The following is a 24,042-nucleotide window of genomic DNA, read 5'->3' as shown; positions in this document are numbered from 1 at the left end:
TCTTGTCCAACGATACCTTGCTTGGGGGACCATGATGAAGAGGGGGGGGGGGGGGGGGGGGGGAGAATTGTCTCCATCTCCATGAGAGTCCAACATATGAACTGTCTAAGCAATTCCCACAATAACAGTCCGAACAGGTACAGAGCACTAGCAGACAGCCCCGACCTTCATCTTCCCTCACCTCAACATGAAATTGAGTTGAAGCGGTCTAATTCTTCTCAGCTACGCAGGTCCAACAGAGAGGGGTAGGGTCAGTTCATTCTGCTCGTGACTCCTGCCTCTGGAATGCCATGCCAGTGATGACCTAAGGAGAGGTACTTTAGGGAACATGCAGAACAAAATGGAATGTCCCTGTACTGTCTATGTGGGTTTGTGCTCTAGCAGTATGTATTTAACAAACCCAGTCCCCCTCTGGTGCAGTAACAACTGGGAGTGCTTTTAAAAACTGGTCCTGGTCCTGTTAAAATAAGTCACACCCACATTGACTGGGACATAAACTGTTCTAAGAATAAGAGAGAGGGATGTTACCCACACTTACAGTTATTCCTGAAGCAGGACTTCATAACAAATGAACAGGCTCTCCATTACCCAGCATGTTAAAAATATGCTCCAAAGTCAAATCAAGATCACTATCCCATGACACAGGTCTGTGATTTAATTTTTTTTTTAAACTTTTCTAACTTGGCAGGAAAGTAGGATAACTCATTAATCAACTTCTACTTTTAGATCATACATCCGTTCATTGGCACGGTTTGTAAAGCCAACTAGACACACCCTGAGAACAACCACCTCTCGTAACTGCCTCCATGTGTTCCCCCTCTCTCCAAGGGCTTCTGTTCAGGATGCTCGTGTACAAAAATGGGAACCAAACCATGCAATTGAAACTGACACGCTGGCTTTCAAAATGTACCCAAGCCAAGGTGAAATCATGTTTTTTCCTCTCTATCCCTTGACTTTTTCCACATTTTCTTACATTACAGCCTTATTCTAAAATGGATTAAATAAATATAAGTCCTCAGCAATCTAAACACAATACCCCATAATGACAACAGGCTTAGAAATCTTTGCTAATTTATACAAAATAAAAACAGAAATACCTTATTTACATAAGTTTTCAGAACCTTTGCTATGAGACTCGAAATTGAACTCAGGTGCATCCTATTTCCATTGATCATCCTCGAGATGTTTCTACAACTTGATTGGAGTCCACCTGTGGTAAATTCAATTGATTGGACATGATTTGGAAAGGCACACCTGTCTATAGAAGGTCCCACAGTTGACAGTGCGTGTCAGAGCAAAAACCAAGCCCTGAGGTCGAAGGAATTTTCCGCAGAGCTCTGAGACAGGATTGTGTCAAGGCAGAGATCTGGGGAAGGATACCAAAAAATTTCTGCAGCATTGAAGGTTCACAAGAACACAGTGGCATCCATCATTCTTAAATGGAAGAAATTTGGAACCAGCAAGACTCTTCCTTGAGCTGGCCGCCCAGCTAAACTGAGTAATCGGGGGAGAAGGGCCTTGGTCAGGGAGGTGACCAAGAACCCGATGGTCAATCTGACAGAGCTCCAGAGTTCCTCTGTGGAGATGGGAGATCTTTCCAGAAGGACAACCATCTCTGCAGCATTCCACCAATCAGGCCTTTATGGTAGAGGGGCCAGGCGGAAGCCACTCCTCAGTAAAAGGCACGACAGCCTGCTTGGAGTTTGCCAAAAGGTACTCTCAGACCATGAGAAACTAGATTCTCTGGTTTGATGAAATCAAGATTGAACTCTTTGGACTGAATGCAAAGCGTCACACCTGGAGGAAACCTGGCACCATCCCTACGGTGAAGCATGGTCGTGGCAGCATCATGCTGTGGGTGTGTTTTTCAGCAGCAGGGACTGTGAGACTAGTCAGGATCAAGGCAAAGATGAACAGAGCAAAGTACAGAGAGATCTTGATGAAAACCTGCTCCAGAGCACTCAGGACCTCAGACTGGGTTGAAGGTTCACCTTCCAACAGGACAACAGTGGCTTTCGGATAAGTCTGTGAATGTCCTTGAGTGGCCCAGCCAGAGCCTGGACTTGAATCCGATCGAACATCTCTGAAACTCCCCAAATACAGGTGTGCCAAGTTTGTTGTGTCATATCCAAGACTCAACGCTGCCAAAGGTGCTTCAACAAAGTAAAGGGTCTGAATACTTATGTAAATATATTCAGTTTTTTATTTTTTATAAATTAGCAACAAAAAAAATTAAACCAGTTTCTCTTTCATTATGGGGTATTGTGTCTAGATTGAGGGAAAAAATTATTTAATAAATTAAATAAATAGAATACGGCTGTAACGTAGCAAAATGTGGAAAAAGGAAAGGGGTGTGAATACTTTCTGAAGGCAGTGTGTGTGTCCACGCATGTATGTAAATACACTGCTCAAAAAAATAAAGGGAACACTTAAACAACACAATGTAAATCCAAGTCAATCACACTTCTGTGAAATCAAACTGTCCACTTAGGAAGCAACACTGATTGACAATAAATTTTACATGCTGTTGTGCAAATGGTATAGACAGCAGGTGGAAATTATAGGCAATTAGCAAGACACCTCCAATAAAGGAGTGGTTCTGCAGGTGGTGACCACAGACCACTTCTCAGTTCCTATGCTTCCTGGCTGATGTTTTGGTCACTTTTGAATGCTGGCGGTGCTTTCACTCTAGTGGTAGCATGAGACGGAGTCTACAACCCACACAAGTGGCTCAGGTAGTGCAGCTCATCCAGGATCGCACATCAATGCGAGATGTGGCATGAAGGTTTGCTGTGTCTGTCAGCGTAGTGTCCAGAGCATGGAGGCGCTACCAGGAGACAGGCCAGTACATCAGGAGACGTGGAGGAGGCCATAGGAGGGCAACAACCCAGCAGCAGGACCGCTACTTCTGCCTTTGTGCAAGGAGGAGCACTGCCAGAGCCCTGCAAAATGACCTCCAGCAGGCCACAAATGTGCATGTGTCTGCTCAAACGGTCAGAAACAGACTCCATGAGGGTGGTATGAGGGCCCGACGTCCACAGGTGGGGGTTGTGCTTACAGCCCAACACCGTGCAGGACGTTTGGCATTTGCCAGAGAATTCGCCACTGGCGCCCTGTGCTCTTCACAGATGAAAGCAGGTTCACACTGAGTACATGTGACAGACGTGACAGTCTGGAGACACCTTGGAGAACATTCTGCTGCCTGCAACATCCTCCAGCATGACCGGTTTGGCGGTGGGTCAGTCATGGTGTGGGGTGGCATTTCTTTGGGGGGCCGCACAGCCCTCCATGCGCTCGCCAGAGGTAGCCTGACTGCCATTAGGTACCGAGATGAGATCCTCAGACCCCTTGTGAGACCATATGCTGGTGCAGTTGGCCCTGGGTTCCTCCTAATGCAAGACAATGCTAGACCTCATGTGGCTGGAGTGTGTCAGCAGTTCCTGCAAGAGGAAGGCATTGATGCTATGGACTGGCCCGCCCGTTCCCCAGACCTGAATCCAATTGAGCACATCTGGGACATCATGTCTCGTTGCACCACAGACTGTCCAGGAGTTGGCGGATGCTTTAGTCCAGGTCTGGGAGGAGATCCCTCAGGAGACCATCTGCCACCTCATCAGGAGCATGCCCAGGCGTTGTAGGGAGATCATACAGGCACGTGGAGGCCACACACACTACTGAGCCTCATTTTGACTTGTTTTAAGGACATTACATCAAAGTTGGATCCGCCTGTAGTGTGGTTTTCCACTTTAATTTTGAGTGTGACTCCAAATCCAGACCTCCATGGGTTGATACATTTGATTTCCATTGATAATTTGTGTGATTTTGTTGTCAGCACATTCAACTATGTAAAGAAAAAAGTATTTAATAAGAATATTTCATTCATTCAGATCTAGGATGTGTTATTTTAGTGTTCCCTTTGTTTTTTTGAGCAGTGTATTACAGTAGCAACCTGTCGTTCAGGGCAGGTGGGGCAGAGCCCCACATTTGTTGCAAAAATAAATTATATACATATATATATGTCATTTTTAGGGGGGCTTGCCTGTTTTGCATGTTGTTTGGGCATTAATACGTGTCACATATCAGCTTGCAAACAATGTCAAAAAAAAAAAAAAAAAAAAAAAAAAATTATATATATATATATATATATATATATATATATATATATATATATATATCATGGAGTTAAATAAAGCCACATACACATGGTCTCTAACATGCAGGTGTTTCTGCCTAGCTCAGTGCATTCCGTGGTGGTGGGGCGAGCCAGAACAAAAATAGGAGCATTAAGCCATGACTGGCTAAATGTTCTGTCCCTCATGGGGACACTACGTCATCTGGAAGTTGATGTCCTTAGTAAGGGTAGACATCCAAAACGTCAAGCCTTTGAGTCCCGCCATAGAGTTATATTACAAGTGTCCTTCCAAGAAGGCTCAAGGTCATTGGCCACAGATAAAATGACATCAAATCAAGTTATATGTACAGTAGCTTTGATTGGACTGATCATGTCATTATCTTACTTTCAAAGTCTTAGCTAGCAGTCATCATCATCATCATGAATCAAGTCGACAATCTACTTTCAAATCCTCTTTAACCCTTGTCATGTGAAGAGAAACTATAGATAAAGCGTATCGGTGCTCATCGGCCATTGGATAAAAAGATTACACAAGTTGGAAATCGTATATTCAACAATGAGTCTTTTGGGAGGAATCAGTGACTAACTGCAAGCAGTGCAAAGCAACCAGTAGCCTGCTATTCAATGGAGTGGCTGTGTGTTTCTCCCCCCCCCTGAGTTCCCACCATTTTTTATTTATTTTTATATTTCACCTTTATTTAACCAGGTAGGCTAGTTGAGAACAAGTTCTCATTTGCAACTGCGACCTGGCCAAGATAAAGCATAGCAGTGTGAACAGACAACACAGAGTTACACATGGAGTAAACAATTAACAAGTCAATAACACAGTAGAAAAAAAAGAGAGTCTATATACATTGTGTGCAAAAGGCATGAGGAGGTAGGCGAATAATTACAATTTTGCAGATTAACACTGGAGTGATAAATGATCAGATGGTCATGTGCAGGTAGAGATATTGGTGTGCAAAAGAGCAGAAAAGTAAATAAATATAAACAGTATGGGGATGAGGTAGGTAAAATTGGGTGGGCTATTTACCGATAGACTATGTACAGCTGCAGCGATCGGTTAGCTGCTCAGATAACAGATGTTTGAAGTTGGTGAGGGAGATAAAAGTCTCCAACTTCAGCGATTTTTGCAGTTCGTTCCAGTCACAGGCAGCAGAGAACTGGAACAAAAGGCAGCGAAATGAGGTGTTGGCTTTAGGGATGATCAGTGAGATACACCTGCTGGAGCGCGTGCTACGGGTGGGTGTTGCCATCGTGACCATAATCCAGAGAATAGCAGACTTTGATGAAAGTTTGTTGACAAAACCGCCGTGCCATCTTCATGTTTAAGTGAGCACATCACAAGCCAAGGTGAGTCCAAAAATGTCTTGTATATTACATAATTTATGCAGCAGCATACGAGATATATATACTGTAGCTAAGAATGTAATACTAATTGTTTGTAAGCTGTCTCAGCGTCAACTAGACTACTATTATAATTACTATTATTTTTGATTGTCTTACTACAATTTCCTTACTTCAAATTAGATTTTTGGCTGAGAGCCTTTATACATTTGACTTATTTTCTCTCTCAATGCCTGTTATAAGACTGGGAATATAATTATATACATCTACAAGTGGTGCTTTTGTCATTCCGTTTGCACAAGGGATTCGCCTTTTTTTTTTTTTGAAAAAAATACATAAAAATCGTTATTTTTGCTGCTTGATCCACTAACAAAACGCGACTTTAAAGAGCGGGACTGTGGGTTTAGGTTTAAGACCACACTCTCACAGACATACTGTGCGAAGAGAAGATGTTCTATTTAGGCTTGTACCTCGTTTGGGGAGGTATTGTCTGGGACGGGGGAGGTTGAATTGTTCAGTTCTAATGTTGTCATTCTGTCTTTTTAGTTTGTTTTTCTGTACTTTTTCCAAACATCTACCACCGTACATTATTACTCTGAGACAAGTTATTCTGGGGGTTTTGGGCGCTCATTGCTTTTCCATTCTTTGCTCTAATGACAGGGTTGAATAACGGGAATGCCCAGAGGGGCCGAAATAATGCGATCAAGTACATTTCATGGAACACCAAAGGGGTTAATAACCCGGTGAAGCGTAAGAGGGTGTTGACACAATTAAAGGGTTTGAATGCAAATATTGCATTTCTACAAGAGACTCACTTGAGGACTGGTGAGCATTTTCGGATGCGTATTTTAGGATGCGTAATCTGTTCTTAAAAAGTTTGGGTCAATCTTAGGGTACAAGCTGAATCTAGGCAAGAGTGAGCTTTTTCTGGTAAACAAGGCTGCTTTAAAGTGCTCTTTTACAAGTTCTCAGTATAGGATTGTCCGGGATCAATTCACCTACTTGGGAGTAAAAGTGACAAGGAAATATTCAAATATGTTTCAGGAAAACTTTGTTGCTCTAGCAGACAGTTTGAAACAATCTTTCACTTTTTGGAATTCGCTACCCCTTTCTCTTATCGGAAGGATTAATGTCATTAAAATGAATGTGTTGCCCAAATTTTTATATTTATTTCAATGTTTACCCATTTTTATTCCAAAATCTTTTTTTATTTCACTGGATCAAACATTCATGCATTTTATTTGGGATGGCAAGGTACCACGGATTGGTAGAAAACATTTACAGAAGCCTAGGTCATTGGGGGGGGGGGTTTAGCTCTACCAAACTTTCAGACATACTACTGGGCTGCAAATTTCAGAGCCCTTCTGTACTGGCTGCAGACTGATCCTACTGGCCCTAGACCACTCTGGGTCCAGATGGAGTCTGAATCGTGTAAACCTGCAGCACTTTCCTCTGTGTTGTGCTCGTCTCTCCCAGTGTCCCTAGGCAAAAGGTATGTCAACCCAATTGTAAAGCAGTCTCTTAAAATTTGGAATCAGTTCCGTTTAGCCTTTAGCCTCCGAGGCTTTTCTCTATCAGGCCCAATCAATCAGAACATTTTATTTCCTCCATCTTTGAATGATGGGGCTTTTGGCATTTGGCACTCACTAGGCCTCTCCTCGCTGGCCCAATTATTCTTTGATGATACATTTGCCCTCTTTTTCTCAGCTGCAGGAAAAGTTCAATCTCCCCCAATCCCACTTTTTCCGCTATCTCCAGACTAGAAACTTTGTCAGAGCTAACACACCTGGATTTCCCAATAGGCCTGCAAATACAGCTATAGAGAGCATCTTGGAGTTGAACAAGCTTCCTAGGGGCGCAATTTCAGATGTATATGCAATCATTCATTCTTTGGTGCCTTTAAAGACTCGATGGGAAAAGGATTTGGGGGAGGAACTTGGGGAAGACGCCTGGGAATCTGTGCTGCACAGGGTGCACTCGTCCTCTTTTAGCACTAGACACAGCCTCATTCAATTCAAGGTGGTTCACCGTATCCACTGGTCGGTCGGGGGCCAAACTTGGAAGAATATTTTCTGATTTTGATCCTACCTGTGTCAGATGTAAAGTGGAACCAGCCACACTGTTGCATATGTTTTGGGTCTGTCATAAACTGTCAGGTTTCTGGGAATTAATATTTCTCTGATATATATGACACTGTTATAGTTCAGTCTCCCCTTACAGCCCTTTTTGGAGTACTGCCCATGGGTACCCCCCTATCAAGAATCCAGTCGGACACTGTTGCTTATACAACTCTTTTAGCTAGACGGCTAATACTACAGAACTGGAAGATGGCAGCTCCCCCAGCTTATAAATATTGGGTGAGAGATGTGTTGTGCTCTCTGAAACTAGAAAAAAATTCACTTCAAATCACGTGGGAACCCCAAACTGTTTGAGGCTTGGGCTCCATTCCGGTCTTACTTTAAACAGTCCATCCTCTGATGGCATTCCAATTAAAACTAAAATAAGTCTCTATTTGACCCCCCTGTGACTTAAGGGTTAGAGGAGCTTCTCTCTGTGTTTTTGCTGGGGGGGCAATAAGGTCCATGTGCTTACTGATTGTGACCCGCGGATGCCTTGTTCATCTTGCCCGGGCAGAGACTGAAGTGTGAGCTTGTTTTTCCCAGTTATTTTTATATTTTGTTCACAACTACGTGAATAATCATTCTAATTTTTTTTTTATTTTAAAGCATTGTAAACTTTATTTTTGGCCCAGTGGATGGTTGGTCTGTGGCCATGACTGTGAGTGGTTGCATTTCTCCACCCTTATCCCTTGACTGTTTACAGGAACAATGGTGAGGTGTTTGCTCTGTCCATGTACTATAGATTGCCCTTTAACCTTTGTAGCCTTCTGCCTGGTGTGTTTAACTTGTCTAAAGTATGGTATCTTTAAAGCTTTTTTTTTATTTGTATTTTTTTTTTTTTTTCTAGTTGAGTATATTATTTATATTGCTTTGTGTTATCTTGTCTGTGTGTAAAACTTAAGAGTTAAAAAAAAAAGAAAGTAATACTAAGTGTATGTTGTGTAGTAAGCTGTTAGTAGCCCATGTGCCTCACCCTAATAATTACATCTATTTGGTCCTCATAATGTCACCCAACGTTACTGACATGTAGCCTATAACCTGTTTTTGAGAAAAGTCATCTAATATTGTAAGAGGTTTAATTTTCTGCGTATATGCCCCCTTTATTTATCCTACAGTTCTGACTTGGTGGACAGGGAAAATTCTGTAAGAACAGCCCATGTTCTGAATTCTGTCTACATTTCAAAAGTGCTCTACACATAGTTATATTGACTACGTCCATCGTCGCTCGCTCATTAATGTCTTAATTGAAATTACAGAATGCCTCTTACCCGCTCATCATTCCCTTATGCCATAGTGTGTACATCTCAATTGTCAGTAGAACCACATTTGTTTAACTTCAAGTCAGCCATGTTGTTTTTAAAAGGCAGTAAACAAGACTGAATTAATTGTTTCGCTGCCAGACAAGGCTCTGCTGATATCCAGGTGTAGCGGTGGTAAGGATTCAATCCATTGTGCTGGAAAGATTGCTCTGCTGTTGAGACAGCTTTATGAAGGCCCTAACAGTTTGTGGGCACAGCTTGTCATCGTTATGGTGCAATTAATGTATTGTTTAGTGTTGTGTGTCTTTGCTGGCACGCATCTAAAACATTTTTGGGGAGTTTGCCCCACCAAGATATACATGGTAAAAATAACCACATAGATATACAATTTCAGCAAAAAAAGTAATGTCCTTTTTTAAAGGATCCTGTCTTTCAAATATCATTTATAAAAATCCAAATAACTTCACAGATCTTCATTGTAAAGGGTTTAAAAACTGTTTCCCACGCTTGTTCAATGAACCATAAACAATTAATGAACATGCACCTGTGGAACACTAACAGCTTACACACGGTAGGCAATTAAGGTCACAGTTATGACAACTTAGGGACACTAAAGAGGCCTTTGTACTGACTGAAAAACACCAAAATAAAAATGCCCAGGGTCCCTGCTCATCTGCGTGAAAGTGCCTTAGGCATGCTGCAAGGTGGCATGAGCACTGCAGATGTGGCCAGGGAAATAGATTGCAATGTCCGTACTGTGAGACGCCTAAGAAAGCGCTACAGGGAGACAGGATGGACAGCTGATCGTCCTCGCAGTGGCAGACCACGTGTAACAACACCTGCACAGGATCAGTACAGTGCCTTGCGAAAGTATTCGGCCCCCTTGAACTTTGCGACCTTTTGCCACATTTCAGGCTTCAAACATCAAGATATAAAACTGTATTTTTTTGTGAAGAATCAACAACAAGTGGGACACAATCATGAAGTGTAACGACATTTATTGGATATTTCAAACTTTTTTAACAAATCAAAAACTGAAAATTGGGCGTGCAAAATTATTCAGCCCCTTTACTTTCAGTGCAGCAAACTCTCTCCAGAAGTTCAGTGAGGATCTCTGAATGATCCAATGTTGACCTAAATGACTAATGATGATAAATACAATCCACCTGTGTGTAATCAAGTCTCCGTATAAATGCACCTGCACTGTGATAGTCTCAGAGGTCCGTTAAAAGCGCAGAGAGCATCATGAAGAACAAGGAACACACCAGGCAGGTCCGAGATACTGTTGTGAAGAAGTTTAAAGCCGGATTTGGATACAAAAAGATTTCCCAAGCTTTAAACATCCCAAGGAGCACTGTGCAAGCGATAATATTGAAATGGAAGGAGTATCAGACCACTGCAAATCTACCAAGACCTGGCCATCCCTCTAAACATTCAGCTCATACAAGGAGAAGACTGATCAGAGATGCAGCCAAGAGGCCCATGATCATTCTGGTTGAACTGCAGAGATCTACAGCTGAGGTGGGAGACTCTGTCCATAGGACAACAATCAGTCGTATATTGCACAAATCTGGCCTTTATGGAAGAGTGGCAAGAAGAAAGCCATTTCTTAAAGATATCCATAAAAAGTGTTGTTTAAAATGTGCCACAAGACACCTGGGAGACACACCAAACATGTGAAAGAAGGTGCTCTGGTCAGATGAAACCAAAATTGAACTTTTTGGCAACAATGCAAAATGTTATGTTTGGCGTAAAAGCAACACAGCTGAACACACCATCCCCACTGTCAAACATGGTGGTGGCAGCATCATGGTTTGGGCCTGCTTTTCTTCAGCAGGGACAGGGAAGATGGTTACAATTGATGGGAAGATGGATGGAGCCAAATACAGGACCATTCTGGAAGAAAACCTGATGGAGTCTGCAAAAGACCTGAGACTGGGACGGAGATTTGTCTTCCAACAAGACAATGATCCAAAACATAAAGCAAAATCTACAATGGAATGGTTCAAAAATAAACATATCCAGGTGTTAGAATGGCCAAGTCAAAGTCCAGACCTGAATCCAATCGAGAATCTGTGGAAAGAACTGAAAACTGCTGTTCACAAATGCTCTCCATCCAACCTCACTGAGCTCGAGCTGTTTTGCAAGGAAGAATGGGAAAAAATGTCAGTCTCTCGATGTGCAAAACTGATAGAGACATACCCCAAGCGACTTACAGCTGTAATCGCAGCAAAAGGTGGCGCTACAAAGTATTAAGTTAAGGGGGCTGAATAATTTTGCACGCCCAATTTTTCAGTTTTTGATTTGTTAAAAACTTTTGAAATATCCAATAAATGTCGTTCCACTTCATGATTGTGTCCCACTTGTTGTTGATTCTTCACAAAAAAAAAGTTTTATATCTTTATGTTTGAAGCTTGAAATGTGGCAAAAGGTCGCAAAGTTCAAGGGGGCCGAATACCTTCGCAAGGCACTGTACATCCGAACATCACACCTGCGGGGCAGGTACAGGATGGCAACAACAACTGCCCGAGTTACACCAGGAATGCACAATCCCTCCATCAGTGCTCAGACTGTCCACAACAGGCTGAGAGAGGCTGGACTGAGGGCTTGTAGGCCTGTTGTAAGGCAGGAAGGTCAGTGTTCTGCCATGTTCAGGGAAGAGCCCGGATCTCAATCCCATTGAGCACATCTGAGACCTGTGAGGGCCATTCCCCCCAGAAATATCCGGGAACTTGCAGGTGCCTTGGTGGAAGATTGGGGTACTTAATGCAGCTGGTGGCCACACCAGATACTGACTGTTACTTTTGGTTTACCCCCCCTTTATTCAGGGACACATTACTTCATTTCTGTTAGTCACATGTCTGTGGAACTTGTTCAGTTTGTCTCAGTTGTTGAATCTTATGTTCATACACATATTTACGTTAAGTTTGCTGAAAATAAACAGTTGACAGTGAGGACGTTTTTTTGTTGTTGCTGAATTTACATACATGAGTCGGCGCACACATACACCTTTCACGGTCGCACAGGTCAACATTGAAATAAAAACGCTGGTTACATTTATTTTTTGACATGCGTGGAAACGGCTGAATGGTGTGAACCACAGCTGTTTTCAGTGAATTGGATGTGCTCTGTTGCCATTTTCTGTAAGCACCGAAAATATAAAAACAGAGCAATTTGATAATGTTGCTTTGGTCTGTAATGTCAGTGTTGAGCGCCTTGCCAAGTAGGCTAATATCCATATAGTCAATATCACTAATTGAGCCGTACGACCACGCTGCAAAATCAATATGCAACTCGCGGCTTGACAATATTGTTAATACAAACCAACATTAGTTTTGACAAGGTAACTAACTACAACTTACTTTGTAAACGCGTGTGCAAATGTCAAACAATGTAATACAAATGGGGAAATGGAAAGCAAACGTGCTAAAGGAAAATAGTGCAACTCTTACCACTCGGTCCAACACGCGAAACTTCCCCTTGTTATTCCCGAGTTGACCAAATAACTCACATCAATAGTCGCGGTTGGACTGTGTTGTACAGCGCAAATCATTTAGTAGCCCATCCAGAATTCAGAGGTGCAAATATTTCCGTGGATTAGTTTTTTTTTTGTTGCCGCGGCCGAAAGTAAAGTCTCCTCGCGACTTGGAGTGGATTCACCAGCTGACTGCACTTCAGAGACCAGACATATTGCCGCGTTAAAAAAAACGCGGAATCGGACATCTCCGACTTCATTGCGTTCAAGACAACTATGTACTCGGGAAAAAAACGAGCTCAAACAGGGATTTTCTTTTCGGGGCTTTCAAGTCGGAAACTTGGGCATCTGTCTGAGCTTCCACTTTCCCAATGTCCGATGTCATGATTTGACCTAGGTTATTTTCGAGTTCCCAGTTGTCTTGAAAGCACCAAAAGAGGGAGACTTTTGACAGATGTTTCTCTCCTTGTGTTGTTGCTTGACCTGCTGACCGATAACATGCTCAACTGTTTGGAGTAAACATCTTAATGTTAAACTAGTTTATCCAATAAAATACTTTGACAAGGGAAATGCAGTTACAGTATATGCGCAATAACCTAACATAGCAGGCGTAAAATCCAGTAAATGTGAAGGCGGAGTATGGCCTTGTTAACTTCCAAAAGCGGAAGTCATGGCACAGGCTCTCTTTCCATTTCCCATGAAAACCGGAACATCCGGTTGATATGGACTCGGGTATGGACTCGGGTAGAGGCACATTATTGGGGACATGAGCAGAACTCTGGAAGGGGAAAATGGAGTCCCTAGAGAAAGCAAGTACAAGATGGGTGTGCGGGATGGAGCGGCAGTATTATCACAAGGAGATGTCTACTTGGAAAATGGAGAAGGGATGGAGGGAAAAAAGAGAGGGAGAAGAGGTCTAAGAGAGTGAGGGAAGAAGAGGGTGAGCTTGGGGCGGATAAAAGTGGTGGGAAAAAGGGAGATGGTTTGTCAAAGAAGAATGGTAGAAAGTGTAAGCAGAGGGAGCTGAAGACAGGAGGAGAAATGGAAGTGAATGAGGGTGAAGAATCAGAGGTGGTTGGTGCAGTAAAGTTATCGGAGACTGAGGTTATGCATGGAGGGTCAGGATGAAGAAGAGTCTGTGACAGTAGGAGTGAAGTTTATGGAGAAAGTGGACTCTTGCCTTTTGGCTGATCCATTTGTGGTTTCACGGTGGGTGGAAAAAGAGTTGGGTCATGTGGAATCGGTGAGGGTAACTAGAAGTGGTCAAGTGATAATTGTTTGTGTTTCTGTTGGGCACAGGAAGAATGCGCTCGAAGTAAAACGAATGGGGGCAATAAAAGTGAATAGTTTCGTTCTCAAGAAAAAGGCACCAATGAAAGGAGTGATAACTGGGATAGCAGTAGATGTAAAAGTTGACCAGCTGAGGGCAAAGATTCCCGGTGTATGTGATGCTCGTCGTTTGATGCGACGCAGACAGGGTGGTGAGAGTGGGGAAACAGAAGAGTCATTGTCTGTTCTTTTGACTTTTGAAGTTGAGTCTTTGCCTGACAGTGAATAAAGGATATATAAAGGTATCCTGTACAAGCTTATGTGCCGAACACATTAAGATGTTACAGGTGTCAAGCTTATGGGCATGTGGCAGCAGTGTGTGGGAGGGAGGGTCCAAGGTGTTCCTATGTGGCAGCAGTGTGTAGGAGGGAGGGTCCAAGGTGTTCCTATGTGGCAGCAGTGTGTAGGAGGGAGGGTCCAAGGTGTTCCTATGTGGCAGCAGTGTGTAGGAGGGAGGGTCCAAGGTGTTCCTATGTGGCAGCAGTGTGTAGGAGGGAGGGTCCAAGGTGTTCCTATGTGGCAGCAGTGTGTAGGAGGGAGGGTCCAAGGTGTTCCTATGTGGCAGCAGTGTGTAGGAGGGAGGGTCCAAGGTGTTCCTATGTGGCAGCAGTGTGTAGGAGGGAGGGTCCAAGGTGTTCCTATGTGGCAGCAGTGTGTAGGAGGGAGGGTCCAAGGTGTTCCTATGTGGCAGCAGTGTGTAGGAGGGAGGGTCCAAGGTGTTCCTATGTGGCAGCAGTGTGTAGGAGGGAGGGTCCAAGGTGTTCCTATGTGGCAGCAGTGTGTAGGAGGGAGGGTCCAAGGTCTGAGAAATGTGCAGAAGGGCATGCGACAAAGGAATGTGTAGTATTTGGGAACGTAGTGGAATGTGTTAATTGTAATGTCCCATATGCGAGAGAGGTAGGTTGAGGTTTCCAGGGTTAGAGTAGTGCAGAAGTTGTCATATGCTGAGGCAGTGAAGAAAGTTGAGGAAGATGGGTTGAGGGTGAGGAGTGGTGAGAGTAGTAGAGATATACCAGTACAGAGGGATAGGCCAAACAGTGAAATAAGTTTCAGGCAGATTGGATTTATAGCAATGGTTATCAATTGTACGTACTGCAGGTGTAACGGATGTGAAATGGGGCTAGCTTAGTTAGCGGTGGTGCGCGCTAAATAGCGTTTCAATCGGTGAGTCACTTGCTCTGAGACCTTGAAGTAGTTGTTCCCCTTGCTCTGCAAGGGCAGTGGCTTTTGTGGAGCGATGGGTAACAGATGCTTCGTTGGGTGACTGTTGTTGATGTGTGCAGAGGGTCCCTGGTTTGCGCCCGGGTATGGGCGAGGGGACGGTATAAAGTTATACTGTTACACAGGCATGGATCGGAAGTCTCAGAAAATTGAGGTTGTGGTGGCAGCTGCAGAGAGGTATTTGGGTGTGCGAGACTTGACATCAGAAGAGTTACGGGGTGTGTTAAGTGGTGATGTCCCACCACCTTTCAGGATGATGGCATGAGGTAGGAGTAAATACATTTAATTAGGGGAGTAGGGTGGTGTTAATTTTATGTTATTTTGAAATTAGTGAGTATATAGTGTCAGATGGTAGGGTATTTATTTAGTACATTTTTCTTTTTCATGTAAAGTATAAGGGAGTTGTACTGCAGTCTAGTAGGTGGCGGTAATGCAACAAATTGGATGCCACCCGCCGTTAAACCTCAGAAGAAGAAGATAGGGGCTCGGCAAGGGGTATTTGCACCCACAATATATTTTCCCCGCAGCGTGTTTCCTTGACTTTCTCATTGGTCAAAAAAACTACACCACAATGAATGCATTTTTTTTTACTGATCTGTGCTGTGCTTTACTCACGCGAATGTCCCGTTTAGAAGACCTGTCAACAGCTCAAAACTCAAGCAAAACAGTTTTTCACCGTGCCCTGAAACGTCTTCATTACCAACCAGTGGACCTAATGCATAAAAGATGTATATCAAGGGATCACTTTGTTGCCTTTATTTTACCACAGTTCTGACCTATAGCAACTGGCAGACATAGGATGCAGGTGGGCTCTCTCTCTCTCTCTCTCTCTCTCTGACTCTCTCTCTCTCTCTCTCTCTCTCTCACACTTTACACAATCTTCAGTAAGCGCAGTATTTTTATTGTTTACAAGCTGCATACATATGCTTTCACCATACCTGTTACAATACTCTGCAAATAGTCATCTGTAAAACATTCTTCTTCATTATCAAAAATCTATCTGAATCCAACAAGGGAGTTTACATAGCCAGTTTTATTCAGCTGTTGGTTCCAAATATATAATTTAAACACAAAAACAACAAAATATCTATAAATGCTTGACTTTGGATTCACAAGCTTTTATTTCCAAAATGGTTCAAAATGATATTTTCTCAGTTGAAAATGACACAAAAAAAGCTTGTCCAGTCGACTGATATATATCCGTTAAAAACAGTCTCGTAAAAACATGAAATATGGGCATAATCCCTGAGCGTTGCGCTTAAGGGCTGGATTCAGTACGTATCACGGAAGTATCTAGGAAGATCCACTTTAAAATGTAAAGGTCATTTTCGAATTGAGCCGACACGTGCATAGTTTAACCATGAATCTAGTATCGGCGAATGCGGGAACATATAATGCTGATCTTCCTTGATATCCTACTTCTGCGATACGGATTGAATCTAGTCCTAAATCTTCTAATAGCACCTAGGCATCTTTTTATGGCTGAAGTATGCTATGGTGTGTAAAAAGAACCCACTATGACAACCCACTATGTGCCTGACTTAAGGTCACTGATAGATATGGGAAGGGGTTGGAAAGTTAACTGTAATATCAGTTCAAATGTGACTCCTACCACAAGTAAGCACACACTTCATCACACCCTGAGATGTAAGCACAGAATTGGACAGAGGTTAGTTCTGAGGCTTGCTCAGCATTGTTTAATTCCCGCCTTTCCCCGTTTGGTTGAGACGGACACAATGAACACTTCCTCTGGCTTGCTGCACCTCTTCCTGCTCATACACACTCATATCCACATTTTACACACACACTCTCTCTGACCTCGAAAACTCAGTGAAATCACTGAAACCCATTTGTGCTCCTCCTGCAGACAGGAGGACACATGGCATGACCCTGAATCAGCCAATCAGATTTCGACTAGTGTGATGCGTCACGGCACCAAAGAAAACCAACACAGGACCACTCACTCTTAACAGTTCAAATACGAAAGAAAAAAAAGTTTGCCCATATACCTCAGATCAGAGAAACACAGATGTTTTCCCAAAGATGAAATGCTAAACATACTAGTGTTCACTCTTGTGACACAGCCTACAAAAGAAAATGGCCTCTCTTTTAAAATGGAATGGCTAAAGAAATATAGAAACCAGCAACGTCTAGATTTTGGTTAAGGCCATATTGCCTCTGTCACAGGTACTTTGGGAGAGTGGCAGTACTTCGAAGCAGGAAGCAGTAGGAGACCTGGAGCTAAGCCCCCTGGGTAATGGAGTTTTATAACAAGGCTATATAGGATTATGAAGCATCAATAAGGATTAAAGGGGCAATCTGCAGTTGCTACATCATTTTTTTGTACATATAAATGAATGATAGGTACCCATTAATTCTTGAAGAATATAACTTATAAATGTCTCATGAGTTTAGTTCAACTGTCATACCATTTCAGAACCCAAAATAATAAGCTTGTTTTACTTCAATGTTTTAAACAAAACAAATGTAAACAAACACTATATAGCCTCAAAACATGCATAACACTACATTTTGATATCATGGATGGTCAATCCTTCCATCCATAGCTCTGTCTATGAATTTGACAGTGGTTACATTTCTCCAGCCCCATCCCTCAGCTTTTTACCGAAAAAGGGACAGGAAGTACTCGTTATTGTTTCAACTGCTAATTGCCGCTTTAAGGTACTAAAACGCATTTAACACACACAACATCAGTGAGACCACGAGAGAGTGAGGGACAGAAGGGGCACACAGAATATGACGGGATAACTCTGTAAAGTGAATTTAACCCGAGGGGGACATATGCCGTGTTCATGTCATGTCGGAAACTCAGACATTTCCGACTTGCTTACTCGTTATAGAAAGATAATACTTGAGTTTCCCACTTGGGAAGTATCAGAATCTACCAATAGAAAGCTCTACGCAAATAACTTACGTTCATATTAACTCGGAGATCCAGAGTTTCTGACATGAAGTGAACTCGGCAATAGAGAAATAATGTTTTTTTTTTTTACCATTTCGGTCTGAAATCTCAGTCAAAATACACACAGAAGAGTAGAGAAGAGTAGCGGGTGATCACAACATTTCTTCCCCTTCTCTTTCTGTCAATTTCCTTCTCGGTCTCCTTCTACTTCTTCTCCATCTCCTCCTCTTCATCTCCAGGCTTCTGCTCGACGGACAGGAGCTCCTCGCCTTTGTGACGGCGTGTCATGCGGATGAGCATCATGCTGTCGGTCGTCTCGGAAACCGCATCTTCGTCATCCTCGACCTGAGCATCTGTGGGGGGGATGGGGGAGCGACGGTGCACCATTGGGGAGGGAGGAGGTATGGGGAGTCCAGAGGACTGGGGGTAGAGGGCGTTTTGGGTGTGAGAGAGAGAGAGAGAGAACAAAGATTGATTTCAGATCATTTTCCATCCACCCACAAAAAAGAGAGAGAGTAGGAGGGAGGGTGTGAGAAGGGAGAGTTGGGGACAGATACAGAGGTAGGTGTGTTGTGTGTATGACACTAGGTGTGTGCATGTAAATGCATGTGTGTACTGTTTACCTCAGTCTCGGCAGGTTTGTAGCCCTCTTTCAGCTTGGCGAAGGTGCCCTTAATGCCTGCCTGCTCTGTAATCACCAGGGCTGCTTTGAACAGCTTGGGGGTCTCCGGCCTGTCTGGGATCACCTCGGCAGTCTCCTTCACCTCTGCCTTTTCCTCTGGCTTCTTATCCTTCGTCAGCATTTTCCTGGAAAGGGAGGAAGGCAGGGAGAAGTTGTGGTCAGGTCCGTGAGACTGAGTTAAAGCTTTTAGATATGGTCTCACTGTGCATACACACTGTGCATACACTGTGCATACACACTGTGCATACACACTGTGCATACACACTGTGCATACACACTGTGCATACACACTGTGCATACACACTGTGTACATTGATGCATTTTGTGTGCTTGAAACCTTTAGGCATGCACACATGTGGCATACAAACGCAAACTAATACACTGTATACAGTTGAAGTCGGAAGTTTACATACACCTTAGCAGAATACATTTAAACTCAGTTTTTCACAATTCCTGACATTTAATCAGAGTAAAAATTCCCTGTCTTAGGTCAGTTAGGATCACCACTTTATTTTAAGAATGTGAAATGTCAGAATAATAGTAGAGAGAATGATTTATTTCAGATTTTCTTTATTTCATTACATTCCCAATGGGTCAGAAGTTTACATACACTCAATTAGTATTTGGTAGCATTGCCTTTAAAATGTTTAACTTGGGTCAAATGTTTTGGGTAGCCTTCCACAAGCTTCCCACAATAAGTTGGGCGAATTTTGGCCCATTCCTCCTGACAGAGATGGTGTAACTGAGTCAGGTTTGTAGGACTCCTTGCTCGCACATGCTTTTTCAGTTCTGCCCACAAATGTTCTATGGGATGAGGTCAGGGCTTTGTAATGGCCACTCCAATACCTTGCCTTTTTTGTCCTTAAGCCATTTTGCCACAACTTTGGAAGTATGCTTGGGGTCATTGTCCATTTGGAAGACCCATTGCCGACCAAACTTTGACTTCCTGACTGATGTCTTGAGATGTTGCTTCAATATATCTACATAATTTTCATTCCTGGTGATGCCATCTATTTTGTGAAGTGCACCAGTCCCTCCTGCAGCAAAGCACCCCTACAACATGATGCTGCCACCGCCGTGCTTCACGGTTGGGATGGTGTTTTTCGGCTTGCTGAAGAATACCATCCCAACCGTGAAGCACGGGGTGGCAGCATCATGTTGTGGGAGTGCTTTGCTGCAGGAGGGACTGGTGCACTTCACAAAATAGATGGCATCACGAGGAATGAAAATGATGTAGATATATTGAAGCAACATCTCAAGACATCAGTCGGGAAGTTAAAGCTTGGTCGCAAATGGATATTGGAAAAAAAGGACAACAAATTCAAGGTATTGGAGTGGCCATCACAAAGCCCTGACTTCAATCCTTAAGGACAAGGTGTTGGCAGAACTGAAAAAGTGTGTGCGAGCAAGGAGGCCTACAAACCTGACTCAGTTGCACCAGCTCAGTCAGAAGAAATGGGTCAAAGTTCACCCAATTTATTGTGGGAAGCTTGTGGAAGGCTACCCGGACCGTTTGACCCATGTTAAGCAATTTAAAAGCAATGCTACCAAATACTAATTGAGTGTATGTAAACTTCTGACCCACTGGGGATGTGATAAAATAATTAAAATCTGAAATAAATCATTCTCTCTATTATTATTCTGACATTTCACATTCTTAAAATAAAGTGGTAATCCTAACTGACCAAAGACAGGGAATTTTTACTCTGATTAAATGTCAGGAATTGTGAAAAACTGAGTTTAAATGTATTTGGCTAAGGTGTATGTAAACTTCCGACTTCAACTGTATATATACAGTACCAGTCAAAAGTTTGGACACACCTACTCATTCCAGGGTTTTTCTTGATTTTTACTATTTTCTACATTGTATAATAATAGTGATGACATCAAAACTATAAAATAACACATATGGAACCATGTAGTAAACAAAAAAGTTAAACAAAAATGTTAAATTTTTAAAAAATAAAAATAAATGTTTTAATTGAGATTCTTCAAAGTAGCCAACCTTTGCCTTGATGGCAGCTTTGTACACTCTTGGCATTCTCTCAACCAGCTTCATGAGGGAGTCTGGAAAGCATTAATTTCTTAATGCGTTTGAGCCACAGTTGTGTTGTGACAAGGTAGGGTGGTATACAGAAAATAGCCCTATTTGGTAAAAGACCAAGTCCATATTATAGCAAGAACAGCTCAAATAAGCAAAGAGAAACAACAATCCATCATTACTTTAAGACTTGAAGGTCAGTCATTTCGGGAAAATTTCAAGAACTTCAAGAAGTTTCTTCAAGTGCAGTCGCAAAAACTATCAAGAGCGATGATGAAACTGGCACTCATGAGGACTGCCACAGGAAAGTAAGACCCAGAGTTACCTCTGCTGCAGAGGATAAGTTCATTAAGAGTTAACAGCCTCAGCTGCCATTGCAGCCCAAATAAATGCTTCACAGAGTTCAAGTACAGACACATCTCAACATCAGCTGTTCAGAGGAGACTGTGAATCAGGCCTTCATGGTCGAATTGCCGCAAAGAAACCACTACTAAAAGACACCGAGAAGAAGACTTAGCGAGACTTTATTGGGCCAAGAAACACGAGCAATGGACATTAGACTGGTGGAAATCTGTCTTTTGGTCTGATGAGTCCAAATTTGAGAATTTTAGTTCCAACCTCCATGTCTTTGTGAGACGCAAAGTAGGTGAACGGACGATCTCCGCATGTGTGGTTCCCGCTGTGAAATATGGAGGAGGAGGTGTGATGGTGTAGGGGTGGTTTGGTGGTGACACTGTCTGTGATTTATTTAGAATTCAAGGCACACTTAACCACCATGGCTACCACAGCATTCTGCAGCGATACGCCATTCCATCTGGTTTGCACTAAGTGGACTATAATTTGTTTTTCAATAGGACAATGACCCAAAACACACCTACAGGCTGTGTAAGGGCTATTTGACCAAGGAGAGTGATGAAGTGCTGCATCAGATGACCTGGCATCCACAACCCTTTGAACTCAACCCAATTGAGATGCTTTGGGATGAGTCGGACTGCAGAGTGAAGGAAAAGCAGCCAACAAGTGCTCAGCATATGTGGGAACTCCAAAAGCATTCCTCATGAAGCTGGCTGAGAGGATACCGAGAGTGTGCAAAGCTGTCATCATGGAAAAGGGTGGCTACTTTGAAGAATCTAAAATCTATTTTGATTTGTTTAACACTTTTTTGGTTACTACATGATTCCATATGTGGTATTTCATCGTTTTAATTTCTTCTCTATTATTCTACAATTGTAGAAAATAGTAAAAAATAAAGAAAACCCCTTGAATGAGTAGGTGTGTCCAAACTTTTGACTGGTACTATATGTATATATATATATATATATATATATATATATATATATATATATATATATGTATATATATATACACACACACACACAAACACTGCAGCTCCCTGTCCTCACTTATGAGGTAAATTGATGCCATGGATGAGTTAGAGCAGACTGTCTGTTTATCCAGACATTATTCCCTCCTAACTTCTGCCTGCCTCTCACTTAAACCAATAATACTTCATCAGGAGCTCAAACTCCTCGTAACCATGATCAGTGAGAGAGAATTACAGTAGAGAGGGAAAGAGATAGAGATACAGAGTGGACGAACAGACAGAGGGAGATAGTGACAGATGGATAGTGACAGATAGAGGAAGAGATGAAGTGGAGAGATAGAGGCTATGGTAAAGAGAGAGAAAGCGAGAGCACCCGAGACTCATATCCCACTTCCCAGCTCATCCATTTGACCTTCCCCCTCAGGCCTTTTGGCTGTGTCCTGGGTAAGAAGAGAGGGATAGGTGAACTGGAAAAGGTAGGAACGTTGGATTCGAGAGGTCACCCCCTCACTTGGCCTTCTTGCGGAGGAGTTTCTGGGACTCGGGGTAGTGCACCAGGATGTCTGAGAGGTCCCTCTTATCCAGGATGAAGAGGTTCGCGAATCCGTGAGCCATCACATTGGCTGTGCGTCTGTTCCCCCCGCCCCCTGCCAGCAAGCTGTCCAATCGGAGGACACATATGGGTTACACTCCAAACAAACACCAAACACATGCTTAGAGACATTCTAGAGGCAAGCTAGAGACGTAGCATGCACACTGTCGCATGCATGAGTGCTGAAACAGGTTCATTGGGATTGTGTACAATGTACAGCCCTTAGATATTCCAATACATAATACTGTATATGAGGAAAATATTTGGACCAGGGATTAAGGGGGAGCTCTCACCTGATTTCTCCAAACACAGAGCCGGCCCTGATTGTCACAAACACAGTCTTCAAATCAGGTCCTCCCACCACCTGAACCTCCCCCTGCTTGATGATATACATCTCCCTGCCGATCTCACCCTGCCCACACGGGACACACAGCACATTATATCCGATCATAGCAAAGGCACACAGGTACAATTAGAGGTACGGTTTACAGAGGGAGAATGGACCATGTGCAAGTGATTTAGGCTAAGCTTGGGGTAAAGCTGTGATGGGAGGGTGAGGGCATTACTCCATTGGCCTACCTTTTTACAGACAAAGTCCCCAGGCAGGTAGACCACAGACTTGAGCCTCATCAACATGTCAAAGATCATCTGTCTGTCACAGCCCTGGAATAGAGAGAGAGAGAGAGAGAGAGAGAGAGAGAGAGAGAGAGAGAGAGAGAGAGAGAGAGAGAGAGAGAGAGAGAGAGAAAGAAAGAAAGAAAGAAAGAAAGAAAGAAAGAAAGAAAGAAAGAAAGAAAGAAAGAAAGAAAGAAAGAAAGAAAGAAAGAAAGAAAGAGAGAGAGAGAGGAGCAGATATAGAGGCAGGGAATGGAGAGACATGAAAGAGGGAGTTTAGTACAATTGGAGGGAAAAAAAGAGAACGCAAGAGAAAGAGAGAGCGAGAGAGTATAGTATGTATTATTGAAGATTTGACAAAGACGAGGACTGCAGTGTCTGAGTTCCTGCGCTGGACTCGTTCCCTCCCCTTACCTGGAACAGGGCCACTTTACTCACGATGGAGTAGTTAACATCCACAGCCATGTCCATCCTCATCTTATCAGGCAGCTGGATCAACAGCTCCTGCTCATCTGTAGAGCGAGAGAGAGAGACCAAGAGGCAGCAAGAGGGAAAAAGGTAAGGTGGGAGGCAGATGGGCAGAGAGAAGGAGAGAGATAGGGGGATGTTGAGCGAGCAAATAGGCCAATAACAGAAACAATATCTTCGTAACATTTCGACATGCAGCACTCTCACAACATTTAGCCAACGTTCCTCACCCAGCATGCCCTGTATTTTCCAGGTGTAGTCGTACCAGGTCTTGACTCGGTTCTGGACCTCTGTGGGGATGTGGTAGGAGGTCATGTACTTGATGGTGTTGTCCATACAGGCCCGGTAGTAGTTCTGACCCGCTGTGGCAGCCCCTACCACATCTCTCATCTGGAACAACAGCAGAACAACAAGCCTTATGTTCAGTAGGCATGAAACGGAACAAAACGCTCAGAAACAAGAACGTACGATCTGAGCCATCAATCTGAGCCATTATTTTCTGTTGGAAAACGTT

The 24,042-nt window shown here is 43.1% G+C and overlaps 2 protein-coding genes across 8 annotated transcripts in view; both read right to left on the bottom strand.

Moving 5' to 3' along the window:
- LOC110506284 (kinesin-like protein KIFC3) overlaps window positions 1-13,010 on the bottom strand; it is a 72,491-nt gene extending 59,481 nt beyond the window's left edge. For all 3 annotated transcript variants that reach the window (XM_090221759.1, XM_021585742.3, XM_090221763.1), the window contains exon 1: window positions 12,311-13,010. The gene's annotated coding sequence lies outside the window, so the exon portion shown is untranslated. The remainder of the gene's footprint in view (window positions 1-12,310) is intronic.
- A 2,975-nt stretch (window positions 13,011-15,985) lies between these two features.
- LOC110506283 (cyclic nucleotide-gated cation channel beta-1-like) overlaps window positions 15,986-24,042 on the bottom strand; it is a 75,737-nt gene continuing 67,680 nt past the window's right edge. For all 5 annotated transcript variants that reach the window (XM_090221750.1, XM_090221751.1, XM_090221752.1 and 2 more), the window contains 7 exons: window positions 23,759-23,918; window positions 23,475-23,572; window positions 23,025-23,108; window positions 22,739-22,857; window positions 22,365-22,511; window positions 18,430-18,613; window positions 15,986-18,226 (listed from right to left, as the gene is read on the bottom strand). In XM_090221750.1, coding sequence (XP_090077876.1) covers window positions 18,011-18,226; window positions 18,430-18,613; window positions 22,365-22,511; window positions 22,739-22,857; window positions 23,025-23,108; window positions 23,475-23,572; window positions 23,759-23,918 — 1,008 coding nt within the window. In that variant the 3' untranslated portion in view covers window positions 15,986-18,010. The remainder of the gene's footprint in view (window positions 18,227-18,429; window positions 18,614-22,364; window positions 22,512-22,738; window positions 22,858-23,024; window positions 23,109-23,474; window positions 23,573-23,758; window positions 23,919-24,042) is intronic.

This window comes from Oncorhynchus mykiss, chromosome 26 (assembly GCF_057628025.1).
Source record: "Oncorhynchus mykiss isolate SJ-2025 chromosome 26, ASM5762802v1, whole genome shotgun sequence".
Taxonomy (NCBI): Eukaryota; Metazoa; Chordata; class Actinopteri; order Salmoniformes; family Salmonidae; genus Oncorhynchus; species Oncorhynchus mykiss.
This window is presented reverse-complemented; position numbering and strand designations above follow the sequence as displayed.